Here is a 17657-nt window from a genome sequence, read left to right on the forward strand (position 1 = left end):
CCTTAGTGGGAACAATGCTGTAGTTCAGTCAGTCAGTCATTCACTGGGGCTGTGCCAGACTTTTAGTATAGTGGAGATGCTGTAGTCTTCCTAAAAACCCACCAAAGTGCACTGAGTTTTTTATTATAGGAATTGACAAGCGTGGCTCTCTAAGAGATGAAATATACACTCTAGTATTCCCTGAGAGAGAACATTTCTCCATCAATACTTTTCTTGACTCCTTTCAGAGAAAGGATGATACAAATAGAAAGCACTAGAGAACTGGGCAATGCTCTCAGTTTTAATAATGGTCAAGCTCATAAATTAGCATGACCGCCTCACTAAATCCTCCCATACAGTTTTAATTTTAAAAACCTGCTTAATTTTGGATCCAGCTTATTTGAATTGCATATGGACTTACAAATAATCTAATTAATATTAAAGATGCTAAATTATTTCACTGAAAGTATAAAATTATAATTTAAAATTCTTACTCTTGGTTACCCTAACTTTTCTATTAATCTGTCAGTATTATATTCCACAGGCCTCCATGCATAAAACATTGTTTAAGGTGAAGTATCTGAGCAGTTAACTATTGAAAGTATCATAACACCTAAAAGCTACTTTAATTTTACTAATCATACTTTACAACCGTAAGACTGTACAGAAATTTAAGATACTCTTAACACTCAAGTTTAGGTGGACTGAGTCTATTCAGCTTGTTTACTACCTGGGTTCAAATGCTAGAATCATGTAACAGCTTCATTCTGTGCCATCTTTTATTTGCTGTCCCAATAAAGAACGGGCATGCAAGTATTTGTAACACAGACTTTTAAAATTACTATTTACGTACTTTTGTTAAAGATATTTCATACCTTTTACCTTAGTTGTTTAAGTGCAGCCAGAGGACTGTATATTTAAGTGGTTTGTTTTGCAGTGCAAAATGTGTATATTTGTTTATACATCAGCACCATGTTAACGTACATTCACTTGTTTTGGCATGTGTAAGTTTCAATGGAAGTATTAAATGGTTTTTATCAAAAACTCTGATTAGTAATGTTAATTTTAAGAGTACCAAACCAACATCTCCACTGTACTGAAATTCCAAGATGAGGTAAGTGCCAGAACAGTCCTATTATATTCACCTTGCCTTTTTGGGGAGTTTTCTTCCCAACTTGTTCATTTCCCTATGCGAGGCAGTGCTACTGGACCAGCACATACAATCCCCAGACAGCAGCCACCTCATTCTAAGGTCTGTGCTTATGCTACTATTTCTAGTTAAGAAGTTTAAGTAGATGTAAATTAACGTGAATCAGGTTTATTTCTTTTGAAGTATATATAAGCTGCTATCAAACAGGAAGCTGGTAATTCAAATGTGGGAGGTTCCAGATCTCCCAGTCCCATTCAAACCTAAAATGAAACAAAACCGCAGTGGGCCTGGGAAGCCTTAACAACATTGCAGCACAGGGGAGGCAGAAGCTGCAGTGTCCTAAAGGCTGAGGGTCTTTGGTACTGACCTATTCCTCTTGCAGTCCTATGCCGTTAGATGCCCAAGGAACCAATCAGCCAGCTGCAGCCAGCCTGTGCTGCTGAACAAAGAGTCAGTCAGCATGCTCAAGGCTGCCTTATCTAACAGAGAAAGCACAGTCCTCCACCTGTACTCCAGACTTTTTTTCCCACCTGCTGAAGTATAACACACATACATACACTGCAGAACATCAATTAAGGTTTTAAGAGACACTAACAATTATTTAAAAATTCATTAAAATATTCAACTTTATTAACAGTATATTTACATTTTTTTTCTTGCTCTTGGTCAACCATGGTGAATGTTCAAAGGTAAAAAAGCATTAAGCAATAACCACAAGATGAAAACATTTTAAACCTATACAATACTTTATACACAAATTTATACAAAGGAACACTTAAATAATACAACTGGACACAAAAATATACACTTTTAGAGAAATTCACATCAGTAATTGTATAAAGCTCTCTTCTGTACTAAGGGTCCTGAAAATTTAGGACTAAAACATTAGCTCTGTAATGCAAAAGGGTTATTGTGACAGTCCTCAAAGGCCACTATATAGCACACGGACATATTCAAGGCTATCAGCTTATATTTCAGTCTGTGTATTCAAGTTTTGAGGTCCTTTATGATTACGCAAACATCAGAAAGATAGTGGTATAATAAACGGTACTTAGGAAAGCAGAGTTTTGGAGCCAATATTAAAAGTTGTAGGCTCAGATCACCCACTTAATATTTAAACAAGTGTTTGATACTACCGTTTATTTTCAAAAATAGAAAGAGTAAATGCACTTACATAAAAATAACTTTTACTGTTCAGCAAGCGTGCTCATGTGATTTGTATATTAGTACAAACTTAAAAAAAAAAACCTGCCATGTGACTTTTAAAATAAATGATACCAATTCACCACCTCCCTACTTGAGTACATTTACATTAAGGCTTTGAATCATCTGACCCAAGATTTTACAACATTAAAATGAATGGGTCCACATGGATGCTAGTATGTCTCATTGAGACTTAGCATGACTAGAATTAAAGCTCACCACCTTAAGGAGACAGAAGGACACATGCTCATGCCTTGACTCTTCTTTTTTGTCTCTGAACTAGAATGTAAAGTAACAGTATTTCATGGCAAGAGACAAGTACCTAACAGTTTGTTTTCAAAAGCAACTTATTAATTCAGTGGCAACATCTTTGGAGAAACTTCCTTTTTTTCTTTTTTTTAAATTCCTATGGATTTCATGCAGAAAGATACTTCTTAAGATTACCTTAAGAAATGACATTTTTGATGGAATTGGAATGTGTATCCCAAACTGCTGATGAAAAAAAAGTCCAGAAGATCTTCCTGGATTTTTGTCATACATTTGTATCTTGTAATAATGGTTCTTTAGCTTCACCAGGAGCTTGAGGACTGTGGGGATGGCCATGGCTGCCACAGTGTTTCTTCCAGTTGCTGGATCGTACATTTAGGTTTGTGTGTTCAGGAATAAACAAGGCAACAAGTAGCGCCAGCAGCACAGAGCACGCTCCAAATAAGAACGGGGGTCCAGGAATTATAGAATTCTGCAATCAACAACAGTAACACCACCAAGTATTAACTCAGCCTTTAGACACATGTTAACAGACTACAATTGCTAGTTACACAAGTTTCAAGAGTGGGAAGAACTTTTTCTCACTACACTAGCCAACACAGCATTTGTCTCCATGTGGAGTCTTCTAGAAGAAATAGGGAAAGAATGTTGCATCTTAAGATTGAGGAGAGGGAGCACATGGTTCTTATTAATGCTTGCCAACTTCCTTTGCTAGTGCAAGTTCTTGCTGCTGCGTTTCCTCAACAAATTAATATCTATTAGGAACTAACCAAATATGGAGTGCTTGGTTAAATGACAACAAAACAAAAACAGGTGAGAGAGCTAAGTACAGTGTCAGAGACAAGAGCAGAGCAGGATGCTGTTGTTATCAGTCCATCCTTCCCTCAATCTATTCTCTTTACAAGGGGCATCGGTTGTCTAATTACTACCAGCTGTATCCATTTGAAAGCTAAACTAAAACATACCAGCTAGGTAAAAACAAACAGATCAACAACCCTTCCCAAGTGATTTCAGAACCTCTTTTTACATGCTTCATTTACAGTTAGCATAACAAAAAAAATGTAATACAGCATCGTATTCAAGAACTGGTGGGCACATAATCCCTTCCTAATTTCTTTTTTGGAATCAGTAAATAAAAGATTACCTGTTGTAAATGGTATTGTGTGACCACGCTACCTCCTGATGGTGATTCAGGCATGGGGAGTTCATTCAGTTCAACATGAAATATATAGAATATAAAACCATAAAGTGCTGGTCCCAAACCATTACACAGTCCTCGAATTCCTGTTATCATCCCTTGAACAACACCTAGGAAAAGTGAAATACGCTGTTATCTATCTATATTTATACATACATAATTAACTTTTTAATGGATCAGTAAGACTTATTCACCTTCAAACTGATGCAAGCAGGAAAGCTTCTCTACATGGTGTTGCACTATGGGTAGCAATAAACAAGGGGCACAGAAAAACTGGCATTATAGTATATGCAAGTTTTTTTTTTCCATCTCCCTGTAGGCACAGAGTAGCACTTCCCATGCTGTGCTTGTGCACAGACCAGTATATATACACAATATCCTTGCTATCAATCTCACACAGGAGAGAAAGCGCCATATGCAACCTGCACAATTACGCAAACTTTTGTCAATAGTGAGGAAAATGAACAGCATGTTAAGTATGCTAAATATTTTGCTACTGTTGGGACCGGTTGAATGTTTTCCCTCTGTGCCAGAAGGACTTGACACCCACATATTTATTACAACTTCCAAGTAACTTGGATTTTAACATTTTGTGACCTGTGCTCAGGTGTATGGGCTACTCTGTGCCCAGATTCCAGCTGGCTGACTAGCACAATGACAACACCCTGACATGTCTGTCTTCACTGTATGCTTTGACTAGAATTCAAAGTATTAGGACAAAACCTACCTTGTTGGTCAGCATCAGCAGTTCGTGAAACCAGTGCACTCACAGCTGGGAAAGTAATACTGGACATGGCTGCAACAGCGCCAGCTGCCCACATCATCCTGCAAAAAATACAGACTCAAAATAACTGCTTTGCGTGGACAGCATTCTGCATTTGGAGCATGTGTATGTATATATGCATGTATATATGCACATGTACACATACTTAAGTGTCTCCCTTGGGTAAAGGATAAAATGCAGAAAAATACTGTATCATTTAGATATTAAAATTAAATTTACGTACCATGGTTCTGATCCAAAGCCGTACCATGCAAGTTGTAGTATTTGAAATCCTAGGCCCAGTAAGATGGTATTTTTATTTCCAATGGACCGCATAAGTAAACTCAAAACTATTGTCTGACAGAGAGGGGGGGGGTGGGGGGGGAAATCAAGAATAACATTTTATTCTAAATGTTAAATACATGCAGATAAATTAAAAAAGCAACAAAAAACCTCAAAACATTTTATTCCAAATGTTAAATACATGCAAATAAATAAATTAATTTTTAAAAGCCAAGTAAAATTCTCCAAAAGCAGTATTTGCCAAGTATTCAAGGAGCCTCTACCAAAAAAACAGCAATCATTTAGCAAGTAATATGAACAAACTGTTACCCCTTCTTTGATGCACAAAGGATTTTGTTTTCCCAACACAATACACTTGGACATTAATGAACCAAACCCTGGCTGGTGAGCTGTTTTTTCATCTAAGTTAAAGTAAGAGTGTTAATCAATTGTTAAGAGACTTAGAAAAACAGCTACAGAAAAGGTGAGCAGTGTTACAGAAGTTCTCCACAATGCTTAGCTCTTTTGACGTTACCAAATCAATGAAAAAAAATACACAACAGTAACTCACCTGTGCAATAATGGAAAGAATCCCAAGGACTGCTATAAATGCTGCAACACTTTCAGATGAAAATCCCATTATCTATATTAAAAAAAAAGGCAGTTTGATTATTAACTGTAAACCATGTACCATGATGTCACAAACATCAGTGGGGGAACACACAATGCAGAAAACCAGTATTATTCAACTGTTCCCTAACTTAGAAAAAAAGTTGTTTTTCTTTTTTCCATTAAATCAAGCAAGTATACAAAAATAAAGGGGCATGCATAGAAACCAAGTAAATGGTTTCCTCAAAAAATAAAAAAGCAGTTTAACATAGTGAACCTCATAGCCCAAGAATAATGCAAATAATTACAAAATACAAGAAATTGGTTTATAACTCATTCATCTCTCTCTCTTTTTGTCTCTAAAAAGAGACAAAACCAGAACAGCAAGACGACTTCAGTTCGCTGCTGGAAGCTTTTAAATTATACTAGTGATTTATACTTTCTGTATTAATTCAGCAATTCTGAAAACTTTCCTATAAATTTACATTTGTTCAAATCCATACCAAAACATTAAGTTACCTGTCTGAGGTATAGGAAGAAGCTGGAATATTGACCTGCCTCTGGGAGGTAGGAAAGAAAGACTGTTATGCAGATTAGCAGCACAACTGAGTCCTGGCCGACTTTCTTCAGTGACTACGGCAATAAAAAGGTATTATAAAACATTTCATCTTCATATTCAGAAAAGCATGTCAATTAATGAAGCTATTATGTGGTACCAAAACATTCCCTGCATGTTTAGCAAGATTGTTGGCAAAAGTATTAGCAACACAAGGTTAAACTTGAAAAAATATGAGCTTTGTTTTTCAAGCTTGAAACATAGTAAATTCAGTCTCTTCCCTGTCTGAAAAGCTCAACATTTACAAATAACAAAATTTGTATTTTAATAGCTTACTGCAAAAGGGTCAGCCTGTTCCCATGAAATGGGTGCTCCCCAGGATGCTGGCCTCATCTTCTCTGGCAGCGATTCTGGTACAGCAACAAGAATAAAACAAATGTCTAACAAGGCTATTGCTGTAGCCAGGACCACAACCAGGCTGTCTCCATAGACTCGACCAAGATAGGCACCAATAGCAGGGCTGGTAACTAAACTTGCCGCAAAAGTTGCTGAAACCTAGAACAAATAACAGCTGGTAAGATTTTCAATGATAGAAATCAACAGTATTATTACCCACTTTTCCTCATTTTCAGAAGCCTAACCATTCTAATAAGGTAGTGATTAAAAGTAACTTCTTTCCTGTGACTATGTGGTAGCAGCTCTGTATTTTGGATAGTCAAAATTTTTCACAGAAAACAAAGGGGGGTTTTTTGGTAAGTGGACAGCAATGTGAGGCTCACAGCACTCTTGCATGTACTGCCATAATTAGGTTTAATTAACTATACAGTCTGCTGATATCTCTGGGAAGTGATGAGCTGTATTTAATCTTCATATTAGTGAAATACGCAATGCCTGTTAAGAAAAAAAAAAAAATCACATGTATCAAGGGCATATTACATTTAATATGCTGGTTAATCCAACTGAGTACAATGGGTCTTCACAAAGTAGTTTTCAGTTAACCAGCTGGCCTTGTTGTGAAAGATGTTAACTTTAAAACTGAAGGAACTTTGTCAACACATCTCAATCTCTGATGTGTACAAGCAGAAAGAGACTATTTAATTCTACATCCATTGCTTTCGGCTCTTCCTGCTGAATGCGGTAATGGATCCTGTAACTTGAACGGAACAAGTAATTCTGGTAATCCATAATACACAGGGCGGTAGAGGCTCCCAAGATCTGGCAGGTTATCAGGAGATAATGGAGGCGAGTTGTCAGACCTTAAGACAGACAAGTTACTCGGCTACATTTGTTCTGAACTGAAGCACAGCAGTGTGATTGGAGACACGAGCAGGAGTAGTCAAGATGATATACCATGGCAGTTCCAAAATTATCCAGGAACAAAAGGTTAGATTTTTGAAAAGATGACAGAGTAGTACTAGCGTGAGAAACAATGGAGGAATAACTGAAGCCCCTCAAATTAAATCATTAACACTGACAGTAACTGTTAAGACAGACATCTGAAAGACAGCTTTTAACATGGTCGTATTTTGTTGAAGTTAGAAGCAGAATATTCAAGAGATATAGGACTGGATGACAAGAACAATTAAACAGAAAAACCTTACTCCAAACTAAAATCAGCTTGCCACAGAAGAAACAAAAATACAATTTTGAAAAGCTTTACCTACTGAAGTGTTTAGTACTGAATACCACAGGAACAGAGCCAAAAAAATACATACCAAACCATAGGCCATGCTTCTTTCATGTTCTTGGGTTATGTCTGCTACATATGCAAAAACCACAGAAAAGGTCACTGCAAAAACTCCAGAGACAGAGATGACAGCGAAGTACCACCTAAGAGCATTGTAAAAAAATTAGAATGGCTAAAGAGAACAAAAAGTCTCTATTTGCAATCCAAGTACAGTTCAACAGTAAATTATCTTGTCCAACTTTTCCTGATAAACGTTAAGATAAACTTGGATCAAGCCAACACGAATGTGTCTCGATAGAGTTGTGTAATTCCTCCTTAGCGCACTGAGTACACAGATAAACAGCATAATTTGTAACATCTACAAAAAGCTGCTGTGATTAAGTACTTCTAGGAAATGGGGTGTTAGACTAACTTCAGCCAGATGCCTATGACCCAAAGCAAATTAGGAACTTCAGTATTTTGAGAATCTGGTCATTGAGAGGTTTCAACATTAGCCTTACCTTTATGCTATAGACACTAGCACTCATTATTTGAAACATTAGTCTACACTTAGAAACAAGCTATTTCCCAGGAAAGGGATGAAGAATCCATGAACAATCTGTGTGACCAGAAAGGAAACCGAAAAGGCTCACGGCGCTACCAGAACAGCTGGCTCTGCCCTGCGTCAGTGCAGTCTGTGTTACTTCAGCTACACCCTCAGGTACAGCACGCGGGTAGTCAAACAACACTGACAGTTCTGACTCATGCACTACCTGGGGAACGTACATGCCAGTTAAGAGCTTACTAACTTGCACACGGCATGAAAGCTGGTGGATTTTAAAACCTGAGAAACAAAAGTATAAAATTGCAGCAACGTTTTAGGTTACAAATTGTTACTCCATGCACTAGCTAGCATTAGATAAGGTTTTAATTTCTGCATAGTTGGCTAGTATTTGAGCAATATGGCCACAATAAAGACCTGCACAGTTTACTGGAAAGCATTCTAGTATCTTTTGCCAATGTGCTGAAGTAGAAAGCGGGGCCTACAGCACAGAGCTCAAAACCAGCAGCTCTTAAAATTCTGACCAAGGCATTTGGCCTCATGGCAGCTACTTCACTTTGACTCTGTTGTCCCAACTTTGCACTGAAGTAATACTAAAGCCTCAACCTTCCATGGAGCACAAACCATATTTTATCAACAATGCTACAAACATAAGCATTGTATAGCAACATTGACAAGAAATGACAAATCTAGTGTGAAAAAAATTTACTAACCATGGGCTGATCTTCATTAGTGGTATCGGTGCGCAGGTGAAAAATACTGTTAGCAGCAAAAAGGACTTCCGTCCCCACACATCAGACAGGGCACCTATGAGTGGGGCACTGAGGAATGATAATAAGCCCTACATGAAACGAAACATTTTAAGTTAGAACTAAGTGGTTAGAATCGTGATAGCTGACCATACCACAATCTGATAGCAGCCTGGGCTCTATTTTTATTAAAGTTGATGACTACAGTACAATGCATCAAAGGCAATATGGTCAAGCATTACTGATCTATCCCAGGTCTTGTTACATAAAATTTGAAATTTGTTACCTCAGAACTAAACAAAGTACAAACTGCAGATGATCCAGTCATACTAGCAGTTTCATCAACAGTGTTTTATATATTTAGAATTCACATAAATGTAAGTAATTGAAAATACCCTACTGGAACAACAAGCTCCAAGTAAAAAAATCCTCAAATTTTAACACCATGTATGTCATTTGGGGTTACTCAAATACCTTTTTATTTGCTGAACCCAAACAGCAGGTACAGACCAAGCAATATCTTAATAAAAGTAAAATGATGCATATTTGCTTTTTTAGCAATAATTTATTCCCATTTTATTTATACCATGAAAACTATATTGAAAAACCTCTTGAATGCTTCTCTCAATTGACAGTAATTTCTATATTCCTCCCACCATTCACTTTAAATTGTACTTGTGATTAATTTTTGTCACCTTACCTTTACTCCTTGAATTAGACCATTCATTAGAAATGTATGTTTTGGGAAGGTTTCATGCAAAACCTGGAGAAGAAATATGAACACTGTCATTTACACAATATTAACTACAAATATTGCTCATGATGCATCCAGCTTCTACAGTGGCACACGCACGGTAGTTTTCTATTTTCATAGAATACAGGGAAAGAAAAAAAAAAAGACACACCACAAATAATGTATTTAATCTTTAATTCACATGGAAGGTATTTTGAGATTTTAGCTTTACTTGATAGGGACCTCGGGTCTCTCAACACTTTGGGAAGGATCCATGTCTTCCAACTTTTGTGTCTGAAACCTAAACACACCACAGAGAACCTAGAAAATTATCTCAGACCAGACTCTCTGCATGTTACTGTGTTATCAATTCAGTGACCAGAGCCTAGACACACAGGTTAAAACAGGCACCTCTCTCAGTCTGACTTTTATTATGTGAGGCAGATTCCATTCAGTGATGGATGTGCAGTTTATATCCAAGAGACTGCTCATGGTTAACATCAGCTTACAGAGCCGCACCAAGACTGCATTTTAGGTGGAGTTTGCTTGGAGATCTTTAAGCCTTTGCTCCTTTTAATTTGTAAGCATATGCCACTCTCAAAGATTAAATCCAAATGGAAAGCAACAAACTACATTAGAAAATAATTTGGTACAAACACATTGGTATGACTGTCTTGCTAATCATAGGGAAGCTTTGACTGGTGTAACAGGGTCTGAGCTCTGAAGCTTCTGTTTCAAGCACAGCACATCTCCCTGCCTACACACACACGCTTGCATAATTTTACCAAATTTCAAGTGTATTTTTGTCCTTACGTTTGTAATGTGTCAACTTTTTGTAGCATCTTGAAAGGAAAGATAATTTCATTACTGTCTTACTGGTTTCAAGTCAGAAAATATTTACATGTAAGCTTGACCATTAGCCAGCTTGCACATAAACAGCTATACTGCATCATTACACTGCTTTAATGAAATAATTTTGAATTCCTGATTCCATGTAAAAACACAAAACTTTTCACTTGCACAACAGAGCAGTTCTATGATATGTAATTTTCATTGAATTCAGAAGATGTTCAGTGCCTTTGCAGTAACTGCCCTATTTCCCATACAGTGAGAAAAAGCTTAAGCATATCACTTACCACCAGAGTGGGTGCTGTCAAGAGTCCCCAAGCAAAAAACTCCAAGAAGATCACTATAACAGCATGGTAAACGCTCGGTGAACCTATTCCTTGAGGCTAAAGCAAGGGAAAAAACAGGTAATTAAACATCTAACAATCTATCACAGTCACAAGAAATGCATGTGAACGCTATAAACAGAAGGATTAAGAAATGAAACAGGACTCAAGCTAACTGGTACTGAGTGAAATTCCCTTTTTAACCCTTTGCTGCCAACGTCCTATAGTGTCTTAATCCTCCAGAGAACACAAAGTGTGCTCCCATCTCAAATTAAAAAAATAAACCACTTATACTGCCAGTCTGGGAAACAAGGATGCTACTGAAAGCAGAAACAGACTCTTCTTCGGAGAATTAGTTCCTTTTCCTTGAGAAAAATGCTTAAGCCCACACAATGCTGCATGGAAATCAAGTTTTCATAATTTCAAAACGTGGTAGTGTTCACACTCGGCTATCCCAAAGTCTAATCACCAGCTCTATCAAACAGCTTTATAGTACTTCTGTTACTAAAAGGCACCATGGCTACGTACAAAATTTTGATAGCTCTAAATCAGGAAAGAAAAACTGAAATAATGAATGCCAGAAGTGAATCTCAGGAACAGCACTGACTGCTTCCCAAATACTGAGAGCAGGCCTATTAGCTACAATGTGCTTCAAATGTAAGAAGAGAGCTGGATAAAAGATTTGAAATAAGGAACTTCAGATTCTTAGGTGATTTAGTATAATCAGAAGTAGCTTTTGAGGAGAACAAAAAGACCATGGGTGGGACAACCTGCTCATCTCATATACTCTGTAAATGCTACCCTGTCAAACAACATGCCACAGTTTATCATTTGCAAATTGAGGAAACGGTGCACTAATTATTGTCATATGAAGGTAGCATGAACAACTCATCAGAAATCTCATATGCATTCTTTAAGCTTAGAAGTGCTGCCTTAACATCTACTTTCCTGGCTTTGTGTGAAGGTGAGTTACTAACAGAGTGGCCAATTTGATTAGACCTAGGATTTATACTAAGCAAACACACACAGGCTAAGGTCCTCAGCTGCTTCTCAAGAAGGCTCAGGGGGATCTTATCAACGTGTGTATAAGTATCTGACCGGAGGGAGTAAAGACAACACACCCAGGCTCTTCTCAGAGGTGTCAGTGACAGGACCGGAGGTGCACACTGAAATACAGGAAATCCTAAAGTTCAAGTTAAAGTTAAAACTTGAACAAAACCAACCCCTGGAAACAGGCTGCCCAGTGAGGTTGTGAAATCTCCATGCCCCATGCTTGACTGGACACAGCCCTAAGCAAACTGCTCCAGCTGACCCTGTCTGGGGGAAGAGAGTGGGTAGTTGGATTAGAGATGTTCAGAGGTGTCTTCCAACCTTGAATACTACACAATTTTAAGTTTCAGTTACATAATACTAGAGTCTTTCTTTTATTACAAGATTTATGCAAGTCATACCTAGCTTTTCTTTCCAGATTCCAATATACTTTCAACACAGAAAAAAAAAATAAGCCTTTCGAACAACCGTAGGAAATACAGAAAAACACACTGGCCATTCAGCCCTATTGCTAGAAAAGATCATAATTTTCAAAAGTAACCATATCAATACCTAAAAGGTGAGCTACAAAAGTACCTTAGCACTGTGCTGTTTTTCTTTCCCAAGCCCTCTTCAGTAAATACAGACATACCATACAGATATTTCTGCTATTTTTTCAGCCTATTATTTTAAGGAGGTAAATTCACAGTCTTTATAGGTACAGAAAGTGGCTATAATGATCTTCACTTCCCACAATTCCTTTCCCTTTCCACCCACAACCCTTACTGTAGTTTTGGGTTAAAAATTTATCCAGCTCCGCACAAACCATAAGTAACAATCTTGGTTGTTTGGCTCAGTCTCATACAGAAAATCAGGTTCACTCTCATAGTCCCCAGATTCCTATCAAGTTGCTGGCTCATGACTCCCCAAAGTATTACAGATGGTGAGGTAGGAGTCACAAACCATCCATCCCTGCCCCTCCAAGCACCAGGGGTCAAAAGCACTGTTCACATACAGCAAACACAAGCTCAACAGCCATCCATCTCTATGCCACCCTGATCCAGTTCTGGGCAGCTACTCAGACCAAAACAGCAGAATGAAACCAGTGGCTGTTCCAAAACAGCAAACCAAAACAGCAGAATGAAACCAGTGGCTGTTCTGCACAGCTAAAGCGTTGGCAATTTGAGGCATTCAAGCAGGTGACTGGCTGCCCTCTGCCTTGTCATCCAGCTGTAAGCAACCTTATCAGATGTTTCCATTACATTGGCAGAAACAAACAGAACTGACATTTAAATCACTAGGGTTAAACTTCCTTGCTTTCTTGTTGCTAATGCTCACTTATCACAGGTATTGTTATTTGTTCTTACCTATAAAAAAAGAAGTAATTTAGTCACATTTAGACCATCACCTCTATAGCTATTTTTAAAGATTGTTGCAACTATGAAGTAGCAAAAGTACTCCTGAGGTGAAAGAAAGACGGAAGGAGATTAATAAGTGGTTACATTACAGTGCATTAAGATACATTATGTGCATTCAGTCCACAAGACTTCAAGTACCAGCATGATGTACTCTCCTACCCAAACATGCATAGTGCAGGGGCTGGGTATTCAGCCCTGTCTTAACTCTACAAACCTGCTGTGCTTTACAAACTGGCTCATGTAGTGTAATGTAACCCAATACCTAAGTGCAACCAAATCAGAAGGCCTTACACCTGGAGATAAAAGATAGGGACCGTCTGTGTGAACAACCTGGAACTGAGATGTTCCAACCAGAGTAATAGCAACCTTTCTCTGCAACCATGTAGCCAGAGCAGAGTGTATTTACATTTGGCAAAATCTGTGGCACAAAATAGTGCTCTAAGAATGCCCCCTTCTCTAGTTAGAGAGAAAATGTCTTTAACCAAACACTTTGTACTGTCAGTCATGCCAGTGATAAAACGCGTCTATGCCTGGGAACCATAAGAACACACATCTGACAAAAACAGAATAACTATCAAAGCAACAGAGGCATCAGATATAAGATCATAGCTGCTGCTCCTCAGCTGCAAAGGAAAAGGCACCAAAGAAAGTACTAAGCTCTAATTCTCTCCAGCATTGCCCAGGCGTGTACCTCCTAATCCATTTCACAACTGCTTCAAAAATGCATAATCTTACATAGGATGAATTTCAACTGGTCATAAAGGAAGGCAAAATTAAGAACAGTGTTGAAACCACTTCAGTGGTGTTACTGCCTCTTCTTCAGTGAATCTGACAACACACACTTGAGTACACACACCATTACACATTTTTTTCTGTGATACAGCTACTAACTAAGCTGCAAAGAGAACAACACAAAAAGACCACCATGTAGCAATCCAACCTCCTGCACCACCCACTGCCTCGCCAAGGGGACCCTGCGTAACCTGTGGCAGGAGGAGAGCCTCTGCAGACGCAATGGGTGATTTTCTCCGCTTCTGCTTGTTTTTTTTTCATTCCACATCAGAATCAGTGACTAGAAGTGACAATGAATTAAACTGACTGAAGCTCCCCATCAGTAAACTCTTTTTGCCTGTGACACTGCCTCATTAAAGAGCTGTATATTCTTGCTGGCAAAAGAGTCACACAGTTTTCTTTGATGTCAAATAGTTTCAAAACAAACCAATCAGGCTGGAGACTGTACACTTAGATGCTTGATGAATTACTGGTTTGCCAGTTGGAGTCATTCAAGACATGGGCCATTTTCATTTACATGTTTCCCATAATGTCACATAGCATGTTGTGTAAGCAAAGCAGCTAAGGAGACTGAGCAGAGAAGGCTAATTAAATGTTTCAGCAAACGTTAAAAAAAAATACCCAAGCTTGAAGTTTTTGCTGTCATTATAAAGAGTACTCTGCTATACCAGACTTCATAACTTTAAAAACGTATTTAAAACAAATAAATTCTCAAAACATCTATTTGAAGGCAGAAAACATCACAAGCTGGTATTTTTGTTATCTAACAACAATCTACACACCTTCGTCTAATGTTTATAGCCCATTTTCCCACTGTTTTCAAAACAACTAAAAATCACACAGAACTCATGCAAGCTTGCACTCTGCTTTTGAAACTGGTAGTAGACACTGAACAGCACCCGAAGTATCACTGAATGCGGTTACATAATAGCCTTTCTCCTCTCTTGGCAAAAGAAAGTTAAAGTTAAGAGATAAAGGATGCTTAGAAGTATATTGTATTTTAATCAAGGATTACTCCAGAGAGAAATTCTGAAGCACCATGTCCCAGGAGTAACTACATTTACTCTGCTTCTATTACTCATTCTAAAATATTTGCATTTAACATTTGTACAAGGTAATCTCATACATTTCTATCTTTACAAAAAGCAGGAAAGCATGTCCTGGAAAACATCAACATCCACCACTGGAATTAGTTTTGCTTCTTACCACCAAGTAATCCAGACAGTTGGTCACCAGTTTGAAGAACAACCATAGTGACTCTGACACCTCCCTCTTCTCCATTTTTGTTCCAAAAAGACAAACTGAAGGGCCACTAGCGATTTGGTCTGTCAAGATGTCTCTTTATTTGAAGAAACGATACTGTATTTAGAAGAGTGCACATCAAAGCTACACAATGCTACACTGTGGAAAAAATCCAGGGCCAATGATACATTGGAAGTAATCCTACTCATCAATTAAAGAAAACCAAGCTCCAGCAGCCAAATCACTTAACAGCTTCTTCTTTCTAAAATGTATTTACGAGGAAGCAAGATAGCAGGAGGGAACTGCAAAACACTTCTTCCAGGCACCCTTTACGGGACTTCTCTGACGCAGGACTGTCCCACTCGCTGGCCTGTTCTTTCTCAGACTATAGAAACAGAGAGGACAGAAGGCTGCCGCGATGGCGATCCACTCACCGTGCGGGCAAAGCCCATCCCAGGCGGGCTCTGCACCGCCGGCAGGACTGCATCCCAACCACACTCGCCGCTTCCTGCTTTCCTTCACAATGGCCAGCTGTCTGCCCGCACCGTCCCGGGCAGTCGCGCAGCCAACTGCTGCTCCCAAGCATACAGCTGGCTTCTCAGCAGATCTTCCTTCCGCAAAGATTCGTTTCAATCGTTTTCGAGGTAAAGTTCGGTTTAGACACGTACCCGCCCCATCTCGGACAAACGTAAGCGATCTGCAGTTACGGACGCCTAACTCCTGAGACGACACTTGCTCCCGAGCCCTAAAAATCGGCCCACGCTGAGAAAGAGCATTTCCGCAGACGACCTGAACCAGCCCGACGCCCTTACAGGTGCTTCTCGGGCAACGGCCTCAAGGACACCCGCCCGGGGTGCCGGAACGAAGCTACCGGGGGCTGCACCAGCCCGCACCATAAACGAAACCGAAACCCCGCCGCAGAGCTCAGCTCGCCGCCGGAGCACGGCCCGCTCGCATGCCGCCAGCCGCGGCTGCCCGAGGCCCGCGGGCACACCGGTACCCCCGCCCCGCCCCTGCCTCGGCCCCCTGCCCGGCCGCTGCCAGCCCTCCGCACCGCCGCGGAAGCCAGGGCTCCGCCGCCGCCGCCCCCCCCCCCGCGCCCCCGGCCCCGCCCGGCCTCACCGTCCCGCCGTCCTTAATGATGATCTTCTTGGCCAGCATGATACTGCGGTTCACGGCGCGTTTCTTCTTCTTGCCCCCCTGGGTCATTTTACCATCCTACAGCCCCGGGGGGGGGGGGGGGGGCAGCAGCAGACCCTCCCCAGCAGCCGGGCCTTCGCCTTCGCCTCCCCTCCCCGCGCGGCCGCCGCCACCGCTCACGCACCCGTCGCCATCTTGGCCAGCCACCCTCGGGCGCAGCGGCCGCAGCCGCGCATCACGCGATCGCCCCATTGGCCGGCCGCCGGTCACGTGCGCAGGACGCCGCCGGCCGCCCGCCCTTTCCCCGGGCCCGCCGCGCCAGGGCAGGCGGGGCCTCGCCTCGGTGCCGGTCGAAAAATTAATGGGTGGAAAACCATTGATGGAAAAAATAAATACATTTAAAAAAATAAAAGAGAAGAGACTGCTGCCAGGAGCCGTGCGGTTCGCTGTGACGCGGCCGACAGGGCCAGCGCCCCGGCCCCGGGCAGCCGGCGCGGCGCGGCGGTGCCCGGCCGCAGTGCCCGAGGGAGACGGAGCCCCTCCGCCGTTCCGTGCTACCTCTCCTCAACAGCCTCCATCTTTCTTTTGGCACACCGATCCCCCACCCCTACTGCCGGAGGCACTTGACTTTATCCCCTATCCAGACAACGCCGGCATTTCAAAATACACTGTGGTGGCCTCTTCCGCCCCGCAGAAGCCCCAGTTTCTCACACGCTTCTGCAAGCATCAATCCTCCCGAGCTTGTGCCTGCCCCGCCTCGAGTCGAACCGAAAGGATTGTTTCCCGCCCTTTCCTCCCTCCCCCAGTGGCTGAGGGGCCTGGGAAAAAGGAGCAAAAAAAGGCAGCTCTGACTGGATATACCTGTTAGACATCAGAAGACATTTTCTAGAGCCAAAGTACATAACCACAGATATAATCCATCTTAAAAATCCAACTTGGAGACATTCTGCTTTCTTACTCTCAAGTTTTAGACTTAGCTTACGGAAGTTTTAACAACTTCCAATGGGCAGGCCGTTTCAGGTCCTGATTTACCACAGAGCCTGCGCGTAATAAGGTAACAGGGATCGGCTTTCCCAAGGCATCGTACCCGTTAGTGGAGAAAATCTTTCAGAAATGTGTGCTATTATTATTAATTTTTATGTGACTT

At 40.6% G+C, this 17657-nt stretch overlaps 1 protein-coding gene across 2 annotated transcripts; it reads right to left on the reverse strand.

Annotated features, from left to right (window-relative positions):
• Positions 1–1749: 1749 nt before the first annotated feature.
• Positions 1750–16739, reverse strand: MFSD14A (major facilitator superfamily domain containing 14A). 2 transcript variants are annotated; one of them, XM_041127753.1, is made up of 13 exons: positions 16493–16565; positions 15805–16115; positions 10854–10949; positions 9685–9747; positions 8949–9076; positions 7723–7837; positions 6344–6562; positions 5971–6084; positions 5414–5485; positions 4805–4917; positions 4525–4622; positions 3744–3907; positions 1750–3071 (listed from the first exon to the last, which is right to left on the reverse strand). In XM_041127753.1, exons 2-13 carry the CDS (start codon positions 15820–15822, stop codon positions 2865–2867), a joined length of 1407 nt encoding a protein of 468 aa, XP_040983687.1. In that variant the 5' UTR covers positions 15823–16115; positions 16493–16565; the 3' UTR covers positions 1750–2864. The 2 variants fall into 2 exon arrangements, with proteins under 2 accessions (XP_040983687.1, XP_029888062.1); XM_030032202.2 differs by lacking the exon at positions 15805–16115 and having other exon boundaries at positions 16493–16739.
• Positions 16740–17657: the final 918 nt, after the last annotated feature.

Source organism: Aquila chrysaetos, chromosome 12 (assembly GCF_900496995.4).
Source record: "Aquila chrysaetos chrysaetos chromosome 12, bAquChr1.4, whole genome shotgun sequence".
Taxonomy (NCBI): domain Eukaryota; kingdom Metazoa; phylum Chordata; class Aves; order Accipitriformes; family Accipitridae; genus Aquila; species Aquila chrysaetos.

What these genes read in the sequence shown, in the direction of transcription:
- MFSD14A (XM_030032202.2), bottom strand. Translation starts at nt 16,579, where the DNA reads ATGACCCAGGGGGGCAAGAAGAAGAAACGCGCCGTGAACCGCAGTATC. An exon ending in TCATTAAGGACGGCGGGACG is followed by an intron (nt 10,950 to 16,492) that starts GTGAGGCCGGGC and finishes CCCTTGCTTTAG; the next exon opens with CCTCAAGGAATAGGTTCACC. An exon ending in AACAGGCTGACCCTTTTGCA is followed by an intron (nt 6,085 to 6,343) that starts GTAAGCTATTAA and finishes TTATTGCCGTAG; the next exon opens with TCACTGAAGAAAGTCGGCCA.